We start from the raw sequence: 26,152 nt of genomic DNA on the forward strand, positions 1-26,152 counted from the left end.
GCCCTAACATTCCTAGCTGCATATGCTGCATATAGTTAAGAGAAGCTGGTAAGGTGGAACAGTAATTTTATATATATATATATATATATGTGTGTGTGTGTGTGTGTGTGTGAGAGAGAGAGAGAGAGAGAGAGAGAGAGAGAGAGAGAGAGAGATGTATTGGTAAAGTTCGCAAAATGATTTTAATTCTGAAACTAAATGTTCTGTGTCTCTGGATTTATAGCTGATATGACATAAAAACATGTTGGTATAAGGGTGTTGCCAGTTAAAATATTCAGCTGTTACAACATTTCCAGACTGGCATCCAATTTTAGTACACCCAGAAAATAATTACTGTATTTTTCGCCCTATAGGACACACTTTTTCCCCTTCAAAAATGAAGGGGAAATGTGTGTGCGTCCTATGGGGCGAATACAGGCTTTCGCTGAAGCCTGGAAAGCGAGAGGGGTCGTGCTCACCAACCCCTCTCGGTCTCCAGGCTTCACGAAGCCCTGCGCAACCCTCTGGAGCCCGGCGCGAAGCTCCCTAGGCTTGCGGATAGCAGGCTGTTCTGGGGGCTTCCCCCGCGCCATCCCTGGGCCTGGGGGGGGAAAATAATTTTTTTTCTTTATTCCCCCCCCCAAAAAAACTAGGTGCGTCCTATGGGGCAAAAAATACAGTATGAAAATAGGAGTACTTGACCATATTTTGGATGCGGTGTGCTCGGTGATTATTTTTTGCATGCATTTGTCTTGGTACGGAAACTTGAAATATTATTGCTATCATTTGAAAGAGACTATGACATAATGCTTGATGAAACCTTTGATGGAAAGTGCTATGCATAGTATTTAATTCATTTGCTGGCCTTTTGTACCTTTTGGTTAAGAATAAATTTAATGTTTCTAAACTTGCAAATTTACCTTGTCAAACTGTTAATTTTAAGATTTCTGTATAATGAGTCACAAAATGATGACCATAGTAATAATAATAATAATAATTTTTATTTATACCCCGCCCTCCCCAGCCAAGGCCGGGCTCAGAGCAGCTTAGAAGCAATAATAAAAACAAGTTGAATAATTACAACTTAAAAACAAAATTAAAATACAGCATTAAAATATTGAAACATTACAATATTAAAATGTAGCCTCATCGCAGGAGGAGAAGGAAAAGAAAAAAGAAAGAAAGGGAGGGAATCAAATTGGCTCCAAGCCAAAGGCCAGGCGGAACAACTCTGTCTTACAGGCCCTGCGGAAAGAAATCAGATCCTGCAGGGCCCTGGTCTCATGAGGCAGAGCGTTCCACCAGTAGCTGTGCCATTCTTAACAAAATGTATCAGATCTGAAAAAATATTGTATCCCTGAAATATGTTTGTGTTTAGTTGCAGTTAGCGTAAAATTTTTCATATCTTCTCACAGTGATGGAACCTTTGTAAGGGCCATTTTAGGGTGCGGATATTATTTCCCTATATTGTACCACCTCAATTGTTTGATAGCATTGCTAGCTTGAACAAAAGCATGAGCTTTACATACAACTAGCAGTTCCTAGAGAGGTACACAGTAAGCTAGAATTCCACCCATCAAATGGTTTAATGGTTTACCAAATTCATTAGTTCAAATTGAAGTACAAATTGCAGTGTTCAAATATCCCCAGGTGCCAGGCACATTTTGTGTCTGGCGCAGGTCCAATTGCGACCACGTGAAGATCTCTGGATGCCAGGTTGGAGACTGATATCTCCATCTGGCTGGCCCCTCTCCAACTTTCTTGAGCAGGTAAGCAGAAGGGCTTATTTATTGCATCTCGGACCCAGGGCCATGCCCTACTATGTGGCCAGGTTGCCTGGGAAGTTCATGATTATCATTGGCACACACCATCTTAATATAGCACTGTCTTTACCTCTGACCTATCCTTTCTCTATCTTCCAAAACCTTTGGAAGATAGCTGAAGGCAACCCTGTATTGTGACATTTTTAACGTTTGATGTTTTATTATGTTTTTATTGGTTGGAAGCCACCCAGAGTGGCTGGGGCAACCCAGCCAGATGGGTGGGGTGTTGTTGTTGTTGTTGTTGTTGTTGTATCTTTCACCCTCCTTTTCTTCAAGGAATACCTGGATTACCCCACTCCTTAATTAATCCCTACAATGATTCTGTATGGTAGGTTAAGAGGCTGTGGCTGGCCCAAGGTCACCAGGTGAGCTTCATGATTGAGTGGCAAGTTGAACATGGATCTCCCAGGTCCCTAACCACTATACCACATTGGCTTCTGCTGTAGAGGAGCTATATAAATTAGGTAGGCAGTTTTACATAGTTACTGGAAGGAGTTTTCTGTAGGTTGAGGACTCTCAGTGAAATACTTCTATGTGGGATATGCTATAGAGATTTAAGTTCTTCCATTTATCATTCTTCCGGCAATATATAGCTCACAGAAAAATGCCAACAAGCAGCTGATGTCTTAGGACAAATTTTGTTTGTTGGTAATCACTACAGAAGAGAATTCTTGGTACTGATCCTATTTGAAATACAAACATAGGAAGCTGATATACTGACTAAACATTTCTGAAGTTTGGAAACTACAAGGGAAATAATCAGAGGAAACGGAAATGTCTATTTTAAGCTTAATGATACTTGGATTGAGGGGGGAGAGTAGAGCTGGCGGTGGGGGAACAGAATGGAACTGTGGCTAATATTGGATCCTATGAAAATAACTTCTATCTGTAGAAGTATTATGGTTAGTCATAAATTACCACTTAGAATAATAGAATCATACAATTGGAAGGTTGGAAGGGATCACCAGGGTCATCTAGCTCAATTCCCTGCAAAGCAGGAATCTTTTGCCCAACATGGGGCTCAGACCCACAATCTAGAGGTTAAGAGTCTCATGCCCTATCGACTGAGCTGTGTTGATGCTCCCTAGCTTAGGTTTTTCAGTGGATTTCATTTTCAGCAATGTTCTCTATGATAATGTAAATGCATAATTGTGATGGTATAATTAGTTGAGGAATGTAGCTCCTAGTGGCTGACAACATTTTCGTATATTTAAGAATAATAATGTTGAATGCTGGAAAAGTAAACCGTTTTTTCCTCATGAGGTGCCAATGGAGAAAAGTAGATGAACTTGGTTGTAATGGTTCTAGGGGTTGCTCGTGTGTAAACCGGCGCAACACCTGGCTGGGTTGCCTGAGTGAACCTTTTCTGTCCGGACAGCCACTCACCCGTGGCTGTCTCAATCGCTGGCAGAATCCGTCAGTGGGCGTTTCTTGAACTTCTTCCAGCAAAGAAGCTCTTTGACGCCTAGTCTCCTCCTACTCTCCCTGCGCGGAAGCCTTCTGCACAAGGAGGGTGTAGGCAGCGGAGGACCCTTACTCTCCCTGCTGGTCCCTGGCAAGGAGTTATGGGACCGCCTCGCCGATTCCCCCATCTGCCCCCCTTCTCCACTGGTGCTACGCTGATTCTCTTCCCCAGAAGATGGGCTGCCTTTTCCCATCCTGGGACGCTCTCAGGGCCCCCTCCGGAGCCCGCTCTCTCCCTCCGGCCCTGATGGCAGTTCCATGACATTGATATTATGAATTCATTTTCTCCTTTAAAAAAGCAATATTAAAGTTTTGACCCCAGATAATACCTGCTCCCCATTTCAGAAGCCAGAAGGGGGTCCACTAGGATTTTCAAAGGATGAGATTCTTGAGCCCACAGGTCAGCTTTGCAAATTACAATATTTACTAGCCCACATTTTTTAAATGAACCCAGTGCTACTGCATATCTTGTGTGGAACAATTATTAACTTGTATGAGATGATTAGGCTAGTGACTATTTTCAGGCTGACTGAGCAGCAGAAGCTGAATATTTTATTGAAACAAAAAATTGCAGACAGGCTTCTTTTTCATAGTTAATACAGGTTTTAGAATTCAACTTTTAAAGGTTCAGAACTAAGATTACTTTTATATAGATTTATTTTAAGCACTAGAACTCAATTTGCCCAAGGTTAGAGATTTTGAAGTTCCATTGATTTTAGTGGGAAAGTAAGAACATGTAACTTCTCTTTTAATTTTGAACTTTGAAACATTTAATTTTGGTTGTATTATGTATTCAGTATACAGAAAATAAACTAAAAATAATTGTTTAGCTAATGTCAGAATAAAACCAGAGTGGTAACAGTTAAGATGTTTGCAAGTGTACATTTATATATATTTTTTGCATCTATAGCTAGTAAAACTTGAATATTTAGAATCTAGAAAGAGGTAACTAACTAGTTTTGCTCACTAGTCAAGCTGTTAAGATGTGTGCATTGTTATATTTAAAATAGTGGATGATTTATAGTCCTGTTGTTCATCACAGATAGTTAACTTTTTGTGGAATAACTGATGCTTGTTACCAAAACATTAGAGAATTCAAACATTGTCTGCAATATTGTCAAAAGTTCTTAACACTGAAGAGGTGGTTCTGTTCTGCACTACTTACATAAATTGGAATTCTAATAGAGATATACATTGTTAGTTTTGTTTAATACTTGCCTACACAAGAACATTTACAACTGTGTTAAAAATGAAAGAAAAATAGGCTTTGTGTCAAGTGGAACGTATGTTAATTTCATACAGCATGCAACATAAATAGCTGCTTTTTTTCAGCTGGCAGGGTTTATGGTAGGCACATTCAGTAAAGCAGCTAGTTGGAGACCAACAAATGTGCACTAGTTCTATTCATGAATGTGCCTAGATATATATGTGAAGCCCCATTGTGGCTTACATGGTGGGTGTTGTAAGTTGATGGTGTTGATTGGGAACAGTGGAGATCCATAACAAGCCATTAGCAAGGATTGAGACAATAAGCCATAGGTGCTTCCATTATGTGTTTAGCATTTGTATGATCCTACTTTGGAAGGAAGGTGGAATAATGTGTACAGGTGGAACAATGCATATTTATGTAGTAGCAGCTGGCCGGATTCTTTGGAAAACAATATTGTGCCCATAACAGAGGCATAGCTTGACTCTGGCTTTCCCCTTAAGTCTGGAATGTATTGGAATGTATTGCCAGACAGGCTGTAGTTGCAAAGGTGAAGGAAGTTCTAATAGTGCCTCCAGCACTGAAATGTTACTTGGAAAAAAAAGCACAGTAAGCAGCTCTTACTGTGAATAACTTTACTCCTTGCTTCCCTCTTCTGATAGTGTAGCTGCCAAGTTCACAAAAGAGAATATTTCAAAAATGTCAGACAAAGACTTATAAAATCAGAAGCCTAACATTTTGTCATTGTGATTTATGCATACCTTTATATGGACAGTAAATGTGATACAACCAATAATTCATAATATAAAAATACAAATGCTGTTGGGGAATTTGCTTATTAAATATTTGAGCTAGTACGTAACCTATGCTTAATAACTGAAAAGTTTTACCTTTTAGTTCTTCCCAAAGCAAATGTAGTGTTAATAGTGATGCAACTTCAGTCTGACATTGTTTTTTTAAAGATAGGTGTATTCTTTTGTTCCATTTGTGTATTTGTTAGAATTTTATTAGTGAAGACATGTCAAAAACTGTTGCCTTTCTTGGCACTATCAAGAGATAATCTTGATAAACAGCCTGCACGCGCTTGCCACTTTGGAGCCTCTTAATTAAACACTTCTCAAAATACTTTTGAAAACTGATGTAGCAAATCTTTTGTCTGTCTGGGTATCTGTGTGCAAGAGAGAGCTGCAGGTTGCTTCATTAGCTCACAATGGCATCTCTGCACAGGGCCAATTATTCCCTCAATGAGTGCGAGCATTTGTGGTGAGTTTGCTGACTTGGTAATTTAAAATAAGATTTGAGTTGCGAGTCTTTGGTTAAAGTATTTTCCATGCAGATTCTGCAGTATCCTTTAGGCTTTTTTTGCTGCTCAGCTGGAATGCCAAGCAGTGTGGTGAAGGCTGGCTGTGTCTGAATTATAGATAGGTAGCCGTGTTGGTCTGCCATAGTCAAAACAAAAAAAAATCCTTCCAGTAGCACCTTAAAGACCAACTAAGTTAGTTCTTGGTATGAGCTTTCGTGTGCATGCACACTTATTCAGATATCTGAAGAAGTGTGCATGCACACGAAAGCTCATACCAAGAACTAACTTAGTTGGTCTTTAAGGTGCTACTGGAAGGAATTGTGTCTGAATGCGATACGAAACCAGGGACGAAACCAGGGACGGAGAACTTGTGACTCTTCAGGTGTTACTGGGCTCTCAAGTTTCATTAGCCTCAGCCCCATGGCCAGTAGACAGAGATGACTGGGACTGTAGCCAGCAAGTTATGGAAGGTGACAGGTTTTCCATCCCTGTGCTAAACTATAGTTTATAGTTTATAGCCTTATCTGATCTCATTGTCCCCTGTCCTCCTCTGCAGAGGTTGGTTTGGGTGCTTTTGCTCCTGTTTTTGCCTAACCACAGCTTATCACCCAAATTAACAAGCTGTAGTTTAATTATTTTTTTAAAAAATTAACTTGAAAACATGGTTTTAAATTTAATATTAACACAGTGAACAGGGAACTGACTGGAGAAAGGAAAGAGAGTGGAAACAGCAAAGTGTCTTACTAGGTCAGTCAGTAAACTTTTGAGTAGGGTAGAGATGTAGTGAGTGACTCGCCAAATAATACAAGAGCAGAAATCTAGTCCATAGTGGAGACCTGGCAAAACCATAAGAGACCTATTGGGTTTCTTTGAAGTCTGGTTTGAACAATACACAGACACCCCACACATCTGGGGTAGAATTAGGCAGTATTCCTTGCAGCCGTGAGTAATGGTGAATCCCAGACACTCCTGAGTTAGTGGGAAAACATGATTGGGAAGTTGAAAACAAAATACTGTAAAATCAATTACCATAATGCAGGAACTTTGAAACGCTGTAATCCTTTCTTGTGGACAGTAGGTTCAGGAAAGATTTCTCACTTAGAAAGGAAGAGCTGAAATCATTGTTTAGAGCAGGAATGAGGAACCTGTGAGCATCCAGCATGTTGGCAGGTTGCTGGTTCCCCCATCCCTGATGTAGAGCAACAGAGATTTGTATCATGACAAATAAACCAATATCCCTACCTTTGTTGTAATTGTCAGGGTGGAAGGGATGCTTGCTAATTCTCCCCAAGCCTTTGGCAATGTATGTGAGTCAATTTTAAATATGAAAATATGCAATTGGTAATGTTCTTTCTGTTTTTTACTAGAAAAGTAAAAAGTTTCTAGTTGTTAGATATGTCTTCTTTTAGCTTGAAACTAAAACTTGCAAGCATTTTCTGCAAAAATGTATGATGTGAAAATGCTTGAACAATGTTGATAAATCATATATGTCCACAGCCATTGTTACAAATATAACTGCATGTAAAGGCTCAAGTTGATGTATGTTCTAGGTTTTGATGATGTGAAATTAGGGTATTTTACAAATGACTGCATTTGTTATAAAAAATCTTTAATGTCAGTAAATGTTTCACTTCTAGATTTTAAAAGAAAACAAACTCACTTTCTTGTGCATTGATATTTCTAAAACAAAAACAAAAAACGAACCATATACTAGGCTCAATTTGTAATAGCAATGAATTTCAATACAGTCCTTTTTGTTAGAGGAAAAACCTGTAGGGCTACATACCACAATAATTAAACTGTTAAGCTTAGAATGCAAAAAGAAAATCTTGCCTCTCTTGTTCTACAAGATATCTTCCAATATCCACCTCTTGAAATAGTACGTGCTTCATCCAACCAGTACTAACTTCAATGTTCAAAGACTTGGTGCAGGAATGGGGAACCTGTGGCTTTCCTGATGTTGCTGGACAACATCTCCCATTATTCTCATCTTTTGGCCAAGTTGGTTGTGACTGATGAAACCTGGATTCCAACATCAACAGCAGGTGCACAGGTTCCCCATCCTTGCTCTCTAAGGCTTTCCCCAAATTATAACTTCTATAGGCAACTGTAGTGTCACTTAGCTGAACGCTTCACTTTTAACCCATTTCCATTTTTCATGCTATTTATAGGATTACAAAGCCATTGACATTTGCTGACTGTGTTGGCGATGAACTGCCTTTAGGATGGGAAACTGTTTACGATCAACAGATTGGTGTTTATTACATGGACCATATCAATCGTAAGTAAAAGGATTTTTTTAAAAAAAATGCCTTGGAACTAATGCAGTTAATTTTTTAATGCACCCATAAGCCTAAATGAATGCACACAAGTAATTTCTATAGAAATGTATTTAGGAGCACTGTATTGGGTAAGGCTAAAACATAATTAAACAGTTCTGACAACATGAAATATGTTAATGGCTCCCATGAGCTCAGGTTATCTTTGTGTAATTTGATGTAAAGTTTCTGAGATATAAGGTAGCTGCATTTGACGGAGGTGTGACAGTGAAATAAGATGGACAACCTTTATAAACACAACTGCTTGGATCTGCTTTCATGGCTCAGCATAATTTGTTTCTTCTGAAGTTATTTGAAAACAAGAGTGGATGTTTCTGACCTCTTGCAGGTGCAAGGAAGAGGCTCATGCACATAATGCTAAATAGTGGTTTTTCGTTGCATCCAAATCAGGCAGTTGAAGGCTAGACTACATATTTTAGAAATAACTGTCTTCAAATTAGAAGTCAGTATAGATGTGGAGGCCTGCCAGTTTTGTAGGTTGCAAATTGGTGTGTTAGCATGATGATTATGTATTTTGCCACTTTACAAATCTGAACACTTCCCCCCCCCCCCTTGTCAGAACTCACACAGATTGAGGACCCAAGAGAGCAGTGGAGAAGAGAGCAGGAGCGCATGTTGAAGGAATATTTAATTGTTGCCCAGGAAGCACTTAATGCCAAAAAAGAAATCTACCAAATTAAGCAGCAGCGTTTTGAGCTAGCACAAGAAGAATATCAGCAGCTGCATAAAATGTGTGAAGATGACAGTCGCTCTTATGCCAGCTGTAAGTTTACCTTTAATCTCCAAATGGTTCATATTTGAATGCTCGGCTTCTATGTATTTCTCCCTAGCTGGATTAAGAACTTCATTTGCAAATGCTTCCTCAACTGCAGCAGTTCCGCCTCCTTGATTCAACGACTGGAGCTGTGGAGCCCTTTTTTAAAAAGGTTGCAATCTCACTGATGAGCCCTCTTATTTCACAAAAGAGCTGTTAGCAGGGATTTTCAGTTTTTAAAGAGTTATGCATGTACAGTGGATCGGAGCCCAGATTCTGATTCTGTTGCTTTGATTTAAAACTCTTTAAGGTCTATGCATTACGTGAAGAAATTCTGAAATCTGTAAAGCTGATGTTAGACCTTTTGTAAATCCTTAAAATGCAGTTTTGTTTTAATGGGCCTGCACTTTTTAAAACTTAGAAGGTATCAACTGCTGTTCATTTTAATATGTTTTGAGTGATACTTTAAATGTTTTGTGGTTTGTATTTGTATTATTGTATGTTCTTAACCAGGGGTCAGCAAACTTTTTCAGCCAGGGGCTGGTCCACTGTCTCTCAGACCTTGTGGGGGGCCGGACTATATTTTGAAAAAAATAATGAACGAATTCCTATGCCCCACAAATAACCTAGAGATGCATTTTAAATAAAAGCACACATTCTACTCAGGTAAAAACACGCTGATTCCCAGACCATCCATCCGCAGGCCGGATTTAGAAGGAGACTGGGCCGGATTCGGCCCCCGGGCCTTAGGTTGCCTACCATGGGTAAAAAGTTTGCAGACCCCTGTATTAGCCACCCAGGTTTCCCTTTGCAGGGAAGGGCAGGATCCAAAAGTAAAAATACAATAAAAAATTATAACAGAAAACTGATAATTTTGTTTCCATGTAGAATCTTCAAAAATTAAGGGCCTAACTCGATTCTGTGTACAGATATGTGGAACGATATCAAGCAGGTTTTTTGTTTTTTAAAAAAAGAAAAGCTGCTTCAGAAGGCTACTATTGGGAACATTTGCTTTTATTAGTATTGCCTTTAAATAATTCATTGATTTATTATTTTCTGAAAGCTGTCTTAGTCAAGCCAGTTTTACACTTTGCAGGCTAAGTTGAAGTTTCTGAGCTTTATTAAGAAACCATCTTACATGTGGAAAATTTGAGAAACATGATATAATGCTGTTATTTATTCATCCTGTCTGTGGAATTCAGAATATGATGGCGCTATTTAAATTATAAATGGTTTGGATCAAAAGCAGTCAAGTCATGTTAGGTTCCATGAAATAATGTGAAAAGTTAGCAATACCTAACTTAACTATCATTGATTCAATAGGCACTAAGTGAAACTAACTTGCTTCAGTTCCAATCCAGTGATGAATTTGCCTCATGCAACTTTGTGTGGCATGAAAAGCTTTATTTGTATATTGTTGAGGCAGGGAATATATGCACAACGAATTGTTTATATCTTCAGTGTGGCTTTCAGTTTTTATTTGGTTTAATACCAGCCCTCCAAATATGGCATTGCAACTTTTTCTCTAAACTCTAGGGATTTTAAATATCAGGTAGTGCTCTGTTGGGTGAGTGCTATTGTTAAGCTAAAAACCAACTACAGTGGTACCTCGGGTTAAGTACTTAATTCGTTCCAGAGGTCCGTTCTTAACCTGAAACTGTTCTTAACCTGAAGCACCACTTTAACTAATGGGGCCTCCTGCTGCTGCAGTGCCGCCGGAGCACAATTTCTGTTCTCATCCTGAAGCAAAGTTCTTAACCCGAGGTACTATTTCTGGGTTAGCGGAGTCTGTAACTTGAAGCGTATGTAACCCGAGGTACCACTGTAGTATGTTTTGATCTCCCACTTGTGCATCTGTGAATTAGGGCATCAGAGTATTTAATAAAGAGAAAACTTATATTACAAGTTAAAACTTCAACTGTGCTGGCAAACAGCATTTTATCCAGTATCTAAAAGGTCAGGAATTCAAGTTTTACACCAGGGCTGTGATCCAGAGGGTCCTTTTGTATGTGTGATGGGGGTACAGGGTATGAGTATTCTGCCTGGTGAAAAGTAAAAGAGAAAATCCTACAAATTTGAAGCAACTCAGTGATCAGTATTATTTTCATTTTAAATTATCACTCATGGCACACACCTTTTGAAAAATCTAACAGAACTTCTATAATTCTTTAACAAAGGTTTAAAACTTCGTGCATCATACATATCTTGTGAGAGGTACATGGCACCAAACATGTCAGAAATAGAATCAGGAAAAACAATTTAGTTGTAATTGATGCTTTACAGTATGAGTCATTCTGTTTTTATAAAAAAATTTTTTTCATAGTTTTCAAAACTGACAGTAGAAAATTAGTAGCTTGATTTTCTTTAGCTATTGAAGCTTACAAATACGTATTTTAATGTTTGTTTGGCATAAATATTAGAGAACCAAGGCCTGTATTTTTCAAGTACTGTGTCCTCTAAACTCAGAATGTTGGATCCAGCAACATACAAGCAACATTCCACCCCCCGCCCACTCCAGAATGGCTCCAATGGATTTCCTAACCTTTTGGAGTAGATTTTGAGAGGATGTTGCAGGGGAGAGGGAAGGGTTGGTTCCATTGTTCAAGTGGAATTCTTCCTTGTGAGTAGAATCCATAAGTTCTATCTGATAGTGCTGAACCACTCATCAGAAACTAATTCAGTTTATACCACTCGGTATAACAAAATCTCTTAACACAGCTTACATAAAAACAAATGCGCCATGTAAAATTTCCTATAAACAAAATAAAAATGAAACTATATAGCACAAATAAAGCTGAGCTGTGTACAAAACAGAATTGAAAAGCTAGTCATTTACTGTACTTTATGAAGTTTTTCCAGAGTACTTTCAATGTGGATTTTTTAAAATAAAAAGTGACACAGCACTCCTCACGAATCCCTATGGTGGGTTGTGGCAAATGACCACATTCTAGTATGCCTGTGATGAATTCTGCTCATTATAAAAGTGCATACACAAAAACTACTATATATTACTAAAATATGAATTTAATGCAAGCAGAATGTAATTTACTGTCAGACTGTCATAGAATTGTAGAGGGGGACTCTGAGGATCGACTAGTACCTTAGACACAGTATTAAAATACAATAAAAAATACGTACATATGCATAACAATGTACAAGACATAATTCATTTTGTTTAATCTGTATTACCAGAGGAAGAATATGAATCAAAAGGGGATATTACCATATGCCTATGGTATGTTTTGTGTTGGCAGTCAACATCCATTATTTAATGTCATGTATATACATTTATATACATTGTATATACAATGTCCTGTATTTACTGTATATAGAATGTTTTAGGTTAGTACTTTTGTATCCAGCAGACAATAAGAACTATGACCAGAAAAGAAACAATTTTACATTTTTTCATCCGTGTCCCTAGCATTCAGTTAAGCAGATTATTTTGGGGCAGATAGAGAGAATGTATTTGAAAGCGTTGATCTTGAAAGCAAAACAAAACTTGTCGAAGGGAATTTTGTTAAATGGTTAATGGTAATTCACTAGGTTTCATTAAATGCAGTTTATAAGAAATCTGTTGCCTCTAAACTGTTTTTTGCATAACTCAAAATAAATACAGGTGTGTGTGTGTGTCCCACATATAAGTTACAAAATTATGTGTTTTAAACTCTCCACTTCTTTGTAGGATAGACTATAAGACTGCTTGTCCTGATTTATGGTATGCATTGGTATTAGTTGAACTGATTGATGTCTTCAGGTAGACAACTTGTTTCCACTTTAGCTACAGAGGAGTAAGTGGAACAAGTGAAGCATAAGATCTGGCTGTTAAACATTTAGTTAGCCTAGCATTTACAATGCACTTAATGAACTACTTCTAGTGTTTTGAAAATTAAGACGTTTTCTGTTTGTTCAGCATTCTCTGGATTTTCAACCAATACCAAATACGACCCATGTCAGATTAAAGCAGAAATAGCAAGTAGGCGTGACAGAGTGAGTAACCCTTTTCTAATACTTCATGCTGAAAATAATCAGTGTCACCTCTTCTTCTTCACTCTATAAGCTTTCTTTGTGTTTTTGCATTTCAGCTTTGCCTTAGTGAAGTAATTCTAGTGGAAAACTTGACTCCAGCTCCCTGCAACTACCCAAACTCTTTATTGTTTTTAAGGGTTGTATGCTCTCTTAAAAAATAATAATAATCAGAATCATTGCACCACACATTCTATCTAAATTTTGAAGATCATGTTAATTGAGAGATAATGTTTGTTAGCTGCCACTGTGAGTTACTCAATTGCAGCACACATATATCCCTAGTGAAACACTGGAGAGCTGTTACCGGTCAGCAGTAGAATTGCTGAATTGAGCGATGGTCTTATTTGGTATGAGGCAGCTTTGCATGCTCCTTATTGAGTTGTAATACCCTAGGGCAGTGATGGCCAAACTTGGCCCTCCAGCTGCTTTGGGACTACAGTTCCCATCATCCCTGACCACTGCCCTGTTAGCTAGGGATGATGGGAGTTGTAGTCCCAAAACAGCTGGAGGGCCACGTTTGGCCATCACTGCCCTAGGGGCATTGGGATGGAGCAACATGGAAGATGTTCTGGCTGCCATTAACAGTATGATATGCTCCCATATTGGGCTGAGTTGAGTTGAGTAATGGAGGTAGTATATTGTATCTGAGCTTATACTTTAGGATGCATGTAACTCTTTACAGTAAGCAATAAAATATAGATTGAAACTGACATGATATATCATAGGTATTCCAAAGCAATGTTAAGCACTACAAACATGTTCCTAAATTGCAAGTTCTTTTCATTCACCTATATTGAGAGAATGGTTATCAACTTTCCAAACACTCTAGATAATGAAACATATATTTTTAAAGGGTGGATGCATTTGAGTTAGCTATTTTTTATGTGACCAGTCCTAAAAACAAAACTTAATCAGGCATATTTATTCTCTGTGTATACATAGTATACATAGAAAAACTTAACTTTTTAAGAAGTCTTCCTGAGATCAGTTGGTGTTTTCCTAAGTTCTTTACTATTTATAGTGGTAAAATTAATAGCAAAATAAACACATAGTTATAGATGTAGAAATTTCTTTAGCACAGTGTAATAGACCATAACTTCTCCAATTATCTTGCCGATTCTGTTAAATCAGTTATACCAAAAAAATAGTGACTTCCCCTGGCCCTCCCCATTTGCTCCATACTTGACAAGTTGTTTAATTGTTATTTGCTTTCCTACTTTGACCAAACATGGTTTCACTGCAGCTTAGTAGCTAGGACTGTGCACTGGATTTAGCCATAACCTGAACCCCAAACCACATTGGTCTGATTCAGACAGATCAAGGCTTGACCTGAGTTGGGTCAAGACAGCCCTGGGTTGGGCTGCTTAGAGGGGTTGTGACATCTGGTGGGAAGGCTGCAGACCCCATCAGGAATGCATTTGCAATGCAGCACCCTGCAGGGTTGAATTCTCCATTCACTCAGCTCATTCAGTTGTCCTGGGTGCAGGCAATCCTTTGCAAGTGCCTTTCCTGCAGGATTGAATCTTCCTACTCTGGGATCGAGGAGAGTGCGGAGAAGATGCAGCATTTCCTACTCTCTCTCCCCCCCCCTTCTGAATGTATGTTATAATTAGGGATTAGAAAACCGTAATTAAACATTAGTACAAATGTCACAAATAAAGTTTAAATTTGACTTGGGAGCCACAGGAACAGAAAGCATGGAGCCATTATATTGCCTGCGTAACTTGGATGCACTGTTTCAGTGGCATTTGGTGAATGATTTTGTCCACAAATAAACTGCTAAAGGAACTATTGAGTCAAGTACATGGAGCATTTTTACAGCATGATTATGAATATAGTAAAACAAAGAACTGAAGACACAGAGACATAGATAAAACAACATGCCTAATTCTCGTCCTCAGTTAATTTTCTTTATCCTTGAACAACCTGGAATATTTGGTTGGTATGTCTGTAGCCCAATATGGCTGCCTTTTTAAAATCAATTAATAAGGTGGCAATCCTAACCCCACTTCCCTAGGAATAAGCACCATTGTATTCAGTAGGACTTACTGTTGAGTGGACCTGGTTAGGATTGTGCGGTAAGCTAGGATGTGCATGAGCTGTGTTCACTTGCTTTTCTCTTACCTTTGTGAAAGTGAAGAAGGAAACTAGATAACTACAATTAGCCATTGCTTCTGGACCAGAAGTTCTGATTAATGGTATCCCAATAAACTAGGATTTAGAAACCCACTTTAACCGGTAAAATGGAGAAAGTACATGAAGGGAACAATTGCAGCAGTAGTAGTATGTTTCCAGTGCATACTATTCTCTTAACTTTTTTTTGGTCTCCAGCTTTCTAGGTTGAAGCGGGAATTAACGCAGATGAAGCAAGAACTACAGTACAAAGAGAGAGGCGTAGAGACACTACAAGAGTGAGTTCAAATGAAGCAGGATGAGGTGTTTTGCCCTAATTCTTGCTGGTGTAGATAGTACAGTTATGAATGTTGTTCATAATAGCACTTTGTTGATGTTTGTGCTTACCAACAATTCTCCAAATAATTCTAACATTTCCTGTGGGAATGTTACACTGAACACACAGTGTTTAATTTGGGAAGCTCCTCCTCCTGAATCATTCCCTGTAGGAACCCTCCCTTTACTTGACACTTGTACTCTCTGTTCTCTGGCCATTATCTAGAAGGCCAGTCCCCCCTCCCGCTGCCTTGAGCATCAAGATTGATTTCAGTTTATATATTACCAGAAATGGGTAACTTTCCTGCTACTTGTTTGTATAACAGGATTGACCGTAAGATGTCAAATGCCCATATGAATTACAAATTGGATGAAGCCCAAGCAATAATGAATGAGCTTCGAAGCATCAGGAAGGCTATTTGTTTGGGTGAGAGAGAGAGGCAAGACTTGATGCAGGTAAGAAGCTGTCAGTTACTTATGAATGACATTTGTTGTCTTATACAAGACTGGGAATTTATACCAAGTCAGAACGCTACTTCGTGCATACATAGTTGGTCAGTAACGTATTTTGTGGAAATGTGTTTCTCATTTTTACCATTTAAGGATTTACCATGCTTTGAAATATGAAAGGTCCATAGTTGGTTCCATTTCCTTGTAATGTAATGTAAGATTAATCACATCAGTGTTTCCTCTTCAACTGACTCCTGTTCTTCAGTGTTTGTATTGTAAAGTGGTACCTCGGGTTAAGTACTTAATTCGTTCTGGAGGTCCGTTCTTAACCTAAAACCGTTCTTAACCTGAAGCACCACTTTAGCTAATGGGGCCTCCTGCTGCTGCCGCGCCGCCGGAGCACGATTTCTGTTCTCATCCTGAAGCAAAGTTCTTATCCTGAGGTACTATTTCTGGGTTAGCGGAGTCTGTAACCTGAAGCGTATGTAACCCGAGGTACCACTGTATATGGAAGTTAAATTGGAGGGGGGGGGGGATAACAAACCAATGTTGAGATCACACATGCTCCTCACAGCCAGATAAGGTCCAGTTATAATGAAGCAAAAAACATCCAGGAGGAAAGGCTACAGGCTTTCAGGTGCCCAGACTTTTAGTAGAATCCCAAAATGCACCCTTGGCTTTTCTCAGCCCTATATTTTGCAACAATCACACTTGGTATCACTTGACACAATGGGAAGTAATTTATTTATGTATCTATGTTCCATTAAAACACTCAAGGTTGCCTTCAGAGACAATTTAAATGGCCAGGGATGGGGTTATTTCCAGAAGAAGGAAATACTCACCTTATCATCCCCTTTTTAGTTGATGGTCTTGGATTAGATGAGCATGACTCATTTTTGTGTAGGTGTTGGAAAACTGAGCTGATGGAAAATTTGTTGACAGTTGGTCCATATATAGGTAAAAGGACAGGAAGAGTTAGCCAGGCCTAAATAGGGTATGGTGACTAAAATGATGTTATTGATGTGAAAAAATATCATTTTTATAAGGAAACTTTAAAGAGGAATACAAATTGCTTGAGAATTTGTTTTTGTGGCCTGTCAGGAATGAAGTCCTCTATATACTCAAATTGTTAGTGTGTGAGATTTTATTTTGTAAATATTATATTGTTATAGTAAAAAAAAAAAGAATAGCTATAAAGTTGCAATAAATGGATGTAGCTAAACTGAACTGTAAGTGATACTTTGCTAAATGCTGGATTTATATTGTGTTGGGAGCCTTTCACTAGCTGCTTAGACTGGTTTTCCAGTGAAATCATCTTTGGGTTAACTGACAGAATTGTTTAATGAATAATCCCTTCTGTTTGCTTGACGTGACAAGGTGTCAGAACATAATGGGAGGGGAGAAATACTTAGTCAGATAACTCCCCACTATAAATGAAACTTAACTTACAATATGAAAACACCTTCCCAATTGTCAGACCATATGGGGTAGGCTGAAAGGCTTTTCCTAGGAGATACTGAAAGAAAATGTTGGCTTTTCCAACAAACAGTTCTGCTGAGGTATCTGTTGAACGCTACCGCCTGCCATTCTGATCTGCCCTCCTGGATGGCAGCTGCTTCAAGCTAAGATCTGAGTTAATGTAAAGTAGCACATATATTTATAGATATTTCCAGCATTAAAAAATTGTCCCTTATATATTACTCAACAGAATTAAAGCTCCTCATGTACACAGTCTTGAGGACTACTTAATACTAGCTATTTTTTAAGTCTGTCTAGACTACATGCATTTTAGAATGTTTTCCTGTTGCTATATGCATCACGTTAAACTTATATTTTTGTATAGATAAGCTCATTTTAAAAAAACTTTCTATGCAAGTCCTGATTCCATTCTATATGGTGATCTTTGCTGTCGTAAACTAGTAACAGAAATCCATGGGCTATTAGTGACTTGTTTTAAAAAGGATGATTAAACTACAAATAGATTCTTTTATAATATGCTTTTCTTAATGTTCTTTTTTTAAGAGTCTGGCCAAGCTGACAGATGGATTCAGGAATAGCTGTTGTATTACAGAATCTCTGCAGGATCTTCATCATAATTCTAGCCCACTTAGTGACTCCAGTTTACCTCAACACTACTCTGATGCTTGTTCTCAAACTGATATCATCGGAGAGGTATGCAAATATTTTTATTTAAATATGTTTGCTATGAAAAAGCAGTAACTTTTGTTGTACTGCATAGTGACAGCATTTAAATATATTTTCCCAATTCAGTTCAAAAGAGGATTTAATCAAAACACACAATGCATATAATTGCATTATGGGCTTTTTACCTTTTATTGAAGCAAAAGAATGGAGTTGAATTAATAATATAATATAATATAATATAATATAATATAATATAATATAAATGTAGACTGTTCTAAACTATACTGTTGATTTCCACTTTATAGGTTAGTGAGACTGTTTATCAAATCCAACTAAATTGAAGAAATCTCTTAACTTTGCATTTCATTAAGGCATTAAACTAGAATCTATTTTTCTGGTTGAGATTTGCATTAGCTATTTAAACCTTGCACACATTTTTTCACTCTACAAAGCATATGTAATTTCTACAATTTTTCTATGTTTGTTCCAAAGTATATTTTCTGTCTATCATTTTTTCTTTGTTGCAGGAATGGGCAACTATCTCCAGCATGGTATGTATAATGGCTGAATTGCTTCATTTAAGAAGCACTCATATTACGTAAGAATTACATTCCCTTTGTGCTCATAGAATTTTGAATCAATCACAGAAACAATCTGTACTTGAGAAAGGTCTAGAGCCTGAAACAAAGAAGTTAAATATGAAGTCTAACAGTTGCCTGTGTAGTCATTAATTTACAGTGGTACCCCGCAAGACGAACGCCTTGGAAGACGAAAAACTCGCTAGATGAAGGAGTTTTTCGTTTTCTTAGCCGCTTCGCAAGACGCATTTCCCTATGGGCTTGCTTCGCAAAACGAAGCTTGCCTCGCAAGCTCCGGGGATAGCGGGGAAGCGCAGCGCGTCTTCCCCGCTGTCCCCGAACCTCTTTTGAAGCAAGGGGCGGTGGGGAGAAGATCGCTTCTCCCCATTGCCAGCCCCGCAATCTCCGGGGACAGAGGGGAAGGCGCACGCGCCTTTCCCTCTGTCCCTGGACCCCTTTTGAACCAAGGGGCGGCAACGGGGAGAAGCGATTCTCCCCGCTGCCCCTTCCCTTGCTTTAAAACAGGTCCGGGGACAGAGGGGAAGGCGTGCACGCCTTCCCCTCTGTCCCCGGAGATTGCGGGGCAGGCAACGGCGCTTCCCCTCTGTCCCCGGGCGGCGCTTCCCCTCTGTCCCCGGACGGTCTCCATAGGAACGCATTGATTGATTTTCAATGCATTCCTATGGGAAACCGTGCTTTGCAAGACGAAAAACTCGCAAGAAGAAAAAACTTGTGGAACAAATTAATTTCGTCTTGCGAGGCACCACTATATTTGAAATTACTGAGAATGAGGTATTGAGAACCAATGTATCGTATTTTTCGCCCCATAGGACGCACTGCCCCATAGGACGCAACAGGTCGGGGTTTTTTTGGGGGGGGGAAATAAAGAAAAAAAATTATTTCCCCCCCAGGTGCGGGGCTGGCACAGGGGAAGCCCGAGCTTCCCCCGACCCCAGCTCCCAGAACAGGCTGCTGCATGCAAGCCTTGCGCGCTTGGCGGGACCTCCTGCAGGGCGCGTGCGGCTTGCCGATATCTGCCTAAAGCACGGGGCGAGCTCCGCAGCTCGCCCCGTGCTTCAGGCTACAGGCTGCTGCCCGCAAGCCTTGCGCGCCCGGCGGGACCTTCCCCTGGGCGCGCGAGGCTTGCAGATAGCTTCCTGAAGCCTGGAGAGCGAGAGGGGTCGGTGCGCACCGACGCCTCTCGCTCTCCGGTCTTCAGCGAAAGCCTGTATTCGTCCCATAGGACGCACACACATTTCCCTTCATTTTTGGAGGGGGAAAAGTGCGTCCTATAGGGCGAAAAATACGGTACATTGGCATAGGTTTGCACTCGTAAGTTTCGATATTATAAAGAAAATGTCATTCTGTAGCAAACTATGTATTTTTCTAAAAGTTTATATGGTATTTTAAACATAGTTTAGCATGAATTCAGGGTCCTAGATTAGATATAGTAAATCACTATAGCCATGTATACTTGGGATACAAGATACTGTATCATGAACAAAATGATAATAGCTTCAAAATAGTTTTGGACTAGATTTGGGACAGAGGTGGCTGGTACAGTCAGTGCTGTTTTGCTTATCGGTGCAGGGTGACAATGTTAAGGTTGGGTGCCATGCAAGAGTGTTGAATTGGTTCCATTGGTGCTGCTGTGCAGCCCTGACTTTGCCCCTGCCCTGCCCTATCCCAGTAAACACTCCTGGTTAGGTGTTCATGTTGAAGTTACATTTCTCCTCACAGTGTTACTATTTTCTAATGCAGTGCTAATTTTGTCATTTTTCTTGCTTTTCAAAAGTTTGGATTTGATGACAAAAGACGTGCTGACAAAATAAAATTGAGCTGGCAATATGAAGAGGCCAGAAAGAAGTAAGTATTCATAACTTGCAATGTTGATCACCAATGCTAACCAGATGGTGCTCAATTCTTAAATGAATCCGTGGTCTGGCTCTCACAGGAAACTAAGCTATGGTTTATTAAACCATGGCTTAATATTAAGTTGCTGGGTTACATTCACACACCTGTAATTATTAAGTTTGGTTAAAGGTTTCTCATTAACCAATGTTTGTTAGCTTATAAACCTCGTTATAAACCTCATTTAGTTCAAAGGTCACTTAACATGACTGATTTCCAACACCACTTATAGTTGCCAGGTCATTTAGTTGACCTCTAAGTCTGATCATGTCAGCTAGATAAGAGGGAGCATCTAGAGTGGGGCAGGTTGTCAAATGGGGCTTGAATATTATCACTAGTAGTTTCACACCCATTGAATATAGATGTAAGTCACATCTAAAAGTTTGTGTCTGAAACTTTGTGCCTAGGTATAAGAATAGTTATTTAATGAAATGTGCAGTTAGTGTTTCCCATCAAGGATTGGCAAATCAGAGAAGCACTGCACTTTTTATGATTTTACACAGTAGACTAACACAGGACAAAAGGAATTGTGTTGACATCACCTGTTGCTGAAATAGATGTGGAGCCAGTTAGTTGCTTGGGTAGGAGATCACAGGAAACTCCATGTAAAAGTGGGAAACACCTCTAAAAATTGGACCCAAGATCATTTATTGTAGGCATGCAATAAAATAATAATTGGAATTAGTACATAAATCTCTCCTTTTCAGAAAACCTGTAGCTTTTTGTATCAAATATATAGTAATTGTATTTAAAACCATGTTTAGGTAAGAACTCAGAGCATATTTGCTTCTACCAGTTATCTCTGTGGTCACATTCTTCATTTATCATGCATTCCTTCCCCTTAGCTTGCTGGCATTTCTGTACGGCTTTTGTCTCCACAAAATATTTCTGTGTTCAACCTCACTTTGCTAATGAAACATCTATTGCAGCTACACAGTGTGGGTGTAGGAATGTGCTGCGTTTGGTTTAAATCTACAAGCTACTAAATTAACATGTTGCAGTACATTAAAAATACTTTTGTCAGGCTCCTGTTTATCCAAAGTGATGAGAAAGCAAAGTATATGTGTCACCATTGGAGTTGAGAAAATTCTTCCACAAAATAGAAATTTGTGTGTATGTGCTTTTTCATTAGAGACTGTGCTAAGAATTCATGCAGTATTCATTGTCCTTTACTGTAAGCAATGTCAAGGAATCTAAAATAATAGACTTAATCATTCAGTATACCAAGGATAAAGTTTTTTTCCTGTAGTAGATAGTAAGCTGTTTGGACAGTGTGCGTTTTCTTAGGTGTTCTGTCCCATTGTCATTTTAGCAGTTCTAAACAAATGCATTTATTTATTTATTACAGCAAATATTATTAATTTGAATGAAGTCCTGATGTATTTAATTGAGGTGGTAGTCTTAACTAAATTTTACTGTTTTTTTTGTTTTGAGTTCAAAATTGTGCTACATTTCATTTTCCATTTTGGGATGTACTGTATTTTTCGCTCTATAGGACGCACTTTTCCCCCTCCAAAAATGAAGGGGAAATGTGTGTGCATCCTATGGGGCGAATGCAGGCTTTCGCTGAAGCCTGGAGAGTGAGGGGGGTTGGTGCGCACCGACCCCTCTCGCTCTCCAGGCTTCAGGAAGCTATCCGCTAGCCGTGGGAGACGCAGCTCTTGCCGGCACCCAGAAGCTTGGGGCGCGCTGAGCTCAGCACGCCCCAAGCTTCGGGCTTCGTGCAGCTCTACTCTAGCTCTACGTGGGATAGCAGCCTGTTCTGGGGGCTGGGGTCGGGGGAAGCTCGGGCTTCCCCCGCCCCAGCTCTGCACCTGGGGAAAAAAAAAATAATTCCCCCCCTTTATTTCCCCCCCCCCAAAAAAAAAACTAGGTGCGTCCTATGGGCCGGTGCATCCTATGGGGCGAAAAATATTGTAGTTAGTCTTCAGAGAACTTTCCTGATGGAAAATGTCACTCAGGATAATAGAAATTCAATATCAGTGTTTTTCCTCTTTTTTTTCCTGCACCATGATAGTACAAATTCATGTTCGCAAGTCTTTTTCATGGGATGCATAACAAATATTTTTGTGGATGATAGATGCAAACATTTCCCCTGATTTTACATTTCTTTCTGTCAAAATAATAACATTTTTTCAGAAGATTCCAAAGTAAGAATATTTTTATGAACACGTACGGTATTAAAAGACAAAGAGCCTTCTGGAAAGAAGTGGAATTTGCAATAATGCATACTTTTGAAGCTGCTTTGGAAGGATTGATATAGATGATCCTCCAGTAGTAAAGCTATGAGAGTGTTTTTTAACCAGGAGCACCTAATGCATACAAGTATATGGAACAGAATTTTTCAAGCTTATCCTGGGTTTTCCAGAAGCTTATGATAGGCAGATGATACATGTGTGGTGTATATTTTAAGGACTTTCATAACTGTACTGTAGAGATTTTCCTTGCTTTTTCTTCTTCTGTAAGTTAGTAATTTCTTGGTGGTCCTTTGTAATGAAGGGTTTTCAGTATCCAGCAACAGTTGGCTCTGCATGATCATGAGTCTTGGCCAGGGATGGTGGAAGCGGACAGAGACCATCTTCAGCTCATCAAAGAGAAAGAAGCTCTCCTACAAGAACTGCAGGTCATAAGCCAGCAGCAGAGGTCCCCGGAAGACATGGATCGTTTAGAGGAGGAAAAGAGGAGGTTGGAGGATGAAATCCAGCAGGCTCGGGCCACTTCTTCTCATGGTGCAGCCGAAAGGTTTAAGGATTTAATTATTTTGTTAGATGCTATGGGGTATATAACAAACACATTGGGATAGTAATGAAGTTAGGAGGCTATACTAAAATAGTGGATGCTTGTGCTTCTTAACAAATCCTACTTGGCTCTTATTTGCTATGCCACATTTTCTTAAGTCTCCAGAGCTGGTTTAACTAACTGACATAGTACCAGTCTAATTCAACTATGCAGGGATGTGGGTGGCGCTATGGACCTAATGGTCAGGGGTCCCTTTACCTTTAATTCAACTATAGAGGTAAATACTATGTGTGTAATACCAGTTGCAGTTATTGTTTGCTTGCTTGCTAGTATTTTATCTGTCAAGCTAATATTTTATCTGCCACTAAATAGAACGTTTTTTGTTTTTTTTTACTGTCATTGCAAAATAAGAATACTAGTTTATTCTATTATAGGATACTGTTACAAGAAAAGAAGAACTGTCTGCTCATGCAGTTGGAAGAAGCAACTCGTTTAACATCCTATTTATGCTCGCAGTTGAAGAGGTTAGTTCTTCAGAGAAATTGATTCTTGTGTTTATGGCAAATCATGACAGTTGGCTTTCCAAAAAAGTAAAATTGACCTAGATATAGTCTCATAGTCTCATACTCTAAATGAGACTGAACAGGTTACCATTACTTTTAGCTATATATTACTAGCATATTGCTTCATGGCCATTTCAGTAGATTAGGAATATTATTTTATTTTTAACTCCAAAAATCCAGAAAGCACTCTTAAGTTTCAAAATACAGATTGATATAGTAATGATACAAACTTGGTAGGCTGTTGGCCAATTTCCTAAATCTTGAGGGTTATCTGTATATTTGATTAGAAGACGACGATGACTGATAATTATATGTAACTGATTAATATTTCTCATCTGTCAGTTAATTAAATCAAAAGCAATAATATTTTTTGCTATTGTAAGCATTTATTAAGAAATATAGGCATTCAATTTTGGACCAGACTTTACTTAGTTACAGACTTTGAAACTTAAAAAAGACTGAATTTCTTGTGGGAAATTGATGACAGATATTTGAAGTACTGGGTAAGTTCTGGTGACTTTTTACAACAGAGATCCTGTTAGGAAACCAATCTGAGAGTAACAGAAAGTGAAGAAATGAATACAGTTGAAAATAAAGCTGAGAAAACAATACGGATTCCATTGACTCAGTTTGCATGTAAAACTAAACTCCAGGCTAATATGTTCAATCCTACCCTAAGACACTCTACTTCGGTGGCGTAGCGTGGGGGTGCAGGTGGGGCCAGCCGCACCAGGCGCAACATCTGGGGGTTAGGGTTAGGGGGCGCAAATCCACGGGTTAGGGGGCGCAAATTACTTGCCTTGCCCCGGGTGCTGACAACCCACGCTATGCCACTGCTCTACTTCTTTCAACTTGGAACTACTGAACTTTGTCATTCTATTCAAATTGGGGCGCTTGGTTTTCACTTGCCATGCAACTAGCATTTCAAGCAGGAAAAATGTATATGGGGGTGGGGGGGAGGGCTCAAACACAAACCATAGGCTGCTATTGCAGATGTAATGGCAAAGGACGGCTTGCTACGAAAGAGAGGTGTGGGAGGCCAGGAACAAAGGAGCTTGTGTGCCAAGGGCTGTCTGAACCAACCCATTGTGTTTAGCATTTGTGCAGACATTTACAAATGCATTTTTGTCTTCTAGCTTGTCTGCCAGCACTCTAACAATATCATCTGGAAGTAGTCGGGGGTCATTGGCATCCAGCCGTGGATCTTTGGCGTCCAGCAGGGGCTCTCTCAGTTCTGTCAGCTTCACAGACATCTATGGTGTTCCTCAATATGAGAAATCAGACAGTGCTGCAGAGTATGGGCAGCTTATGCGATATGACCCATTTCCTGTTGATTCTCACAGTAAAGATGTACAGTATATTGAAACTATTGGACATTCTAGCTGCAGTAAGCAAAGGAGATCATTGGACACGCCTTTATCTTTAGCATCTCTGTCCTCACGGTCTTCTCTGTCCTCACTATCGCCACCAAGTTCCCCCCTGGATACCCCCTTCCTACCTCCTTCTCGGGATTCTCCATTGGCCCAGCGGTCAGAAGGATATGAGGAAATGACGGGAACAGGTGCCTTAGAAATGCTCAGAGCTCAGGCCTCTATTTTGGGTGAAGACAAAGCACAAGAAACTCTTTCATCCAAGGCTCTTGAACATTCTACAGGCAGTGAAGGACTTCGAGAAGCAGGACTGCAACTGACAAATGTTCCAACCTCTGGAGGTAAGTTTTTGGCTTTCAACATTTTGTTTTGTTGATTCTCAAAAGCCTAAAATGCATGATATGCTTATGCCATAAGTAAGTTTCATAAGTTCAAATAACTGCAGTGGCAGGAATTAATGAAACTAATTAAGTTGCCTAGGTGGTTTGTGAATTTATTTATACAGGAATCTCAAAACTGCCCTTTATTTTGTCATAACTAATTTGTGTTTTTCCTCTATCAATATGGAAAAAAGTATTAGTGAAATCTGATCAGTTAGTGTTCCTGCTATAAAACTTGTTAATTAACATGGAATTACAGTAATAAGTTTGGAGGAAGGCAAATTGTTGTTGCTTGGTCTTCAAAGCAGCAAATTTTTTTACTCCATGGTGCCTTGTTATGAATTTGACAGTTTTAAATCTTCCGGATTCATGTGCTAGAAGAGAGGACCACAAGTGGGCTGGCCATGGTGCATAATACCTACCAAAGTCATCCTTGAAAAACTTCTGTCATGTCTTGTCTTTCAGATCTTGAAAGAATGGTTTTTCAAAGTGTTTTTCATGTAATTAGGGTCTTTCTTCTTCACAACAAAGTGAATAGCAGCCCAAATCCAAATAAAATTAAAGGTGTGTTTGACTGAAGGGGTAAACCAGGGTTGAGTACAGGATCACACATGCAAGTCTCACACAGTATTTCTTTGCATGTTGGTATTAGCACAAAAGTTGGACTTTT

At 39.2% G+C, this 26,152-nt stretch overlaps 1 protein-coding gene across 1 annotated transcript in view; it reads left to right on the forward strand.

The window, feature by feature from the left end:
• Positions 1 to 26,152, forward strand: part of WWC3 (WWC family member 3) — a 60,196-nt gene that overhangs the window by 12,286 nt on the left and 21,758 nt on the right. Inside the window, exons 2-12 of the mRNA XM_083734204.1 lie at positions 7,948 to 8,057; positions 8,675 to 8,878; positions 12,783 to 12,859; positions 15,230 to 15,309; positions 15,673 to 15,802; positions 17,819 to 17,968; positions 18,469 to 18,492; positions 20,315 to 20,385; positions 22,930 to 23,172; positions 23,604 to 23,693; positions 24,869 to 25,443. Of these exons, the coding sequence (XP_083590330.1) occupies positions 7,948 to 8,057; positions 8,675 to 8,878; positions 12,783 to 12,859; positions 15,230 to 15,309; positions 15,673 to 15,802; positions 17,819 to 17,968; positions 18,469 to 18,492; positions 20,315 to 20,385; positions 22,930 to 23,172; positions 23,604 to 23,693; positions 24,869 to 25,443 (1,754 nt within the window). The remainder of the gene's footprint in view (positions 1 to 7,947; positions 8,058 to 8,674; positions 8,879 to 12,782; positions 12,860 to 15,229; positions 15,310 to 15,672; positions 15,803 to 17,818; positions 17,969 to 18,468; positions 18,493 to 20,314; positions 20,386 to 22,929; positions 23,173 to 23,603; positions 23,694 to 24,868; positions 25,444 to 26,152) is intronic.

Source organism: Podarcis gaigeae, assembly GCF_964106915.1.
Source record: "Podarcis gaigeae genome assembly, chromosome: 4".
NCBI lineage: Eukaryota > Metazoa > Chordata > Lepidosauria > Squamata > Lacertidae > Podarcis > Podarcis gaigeae.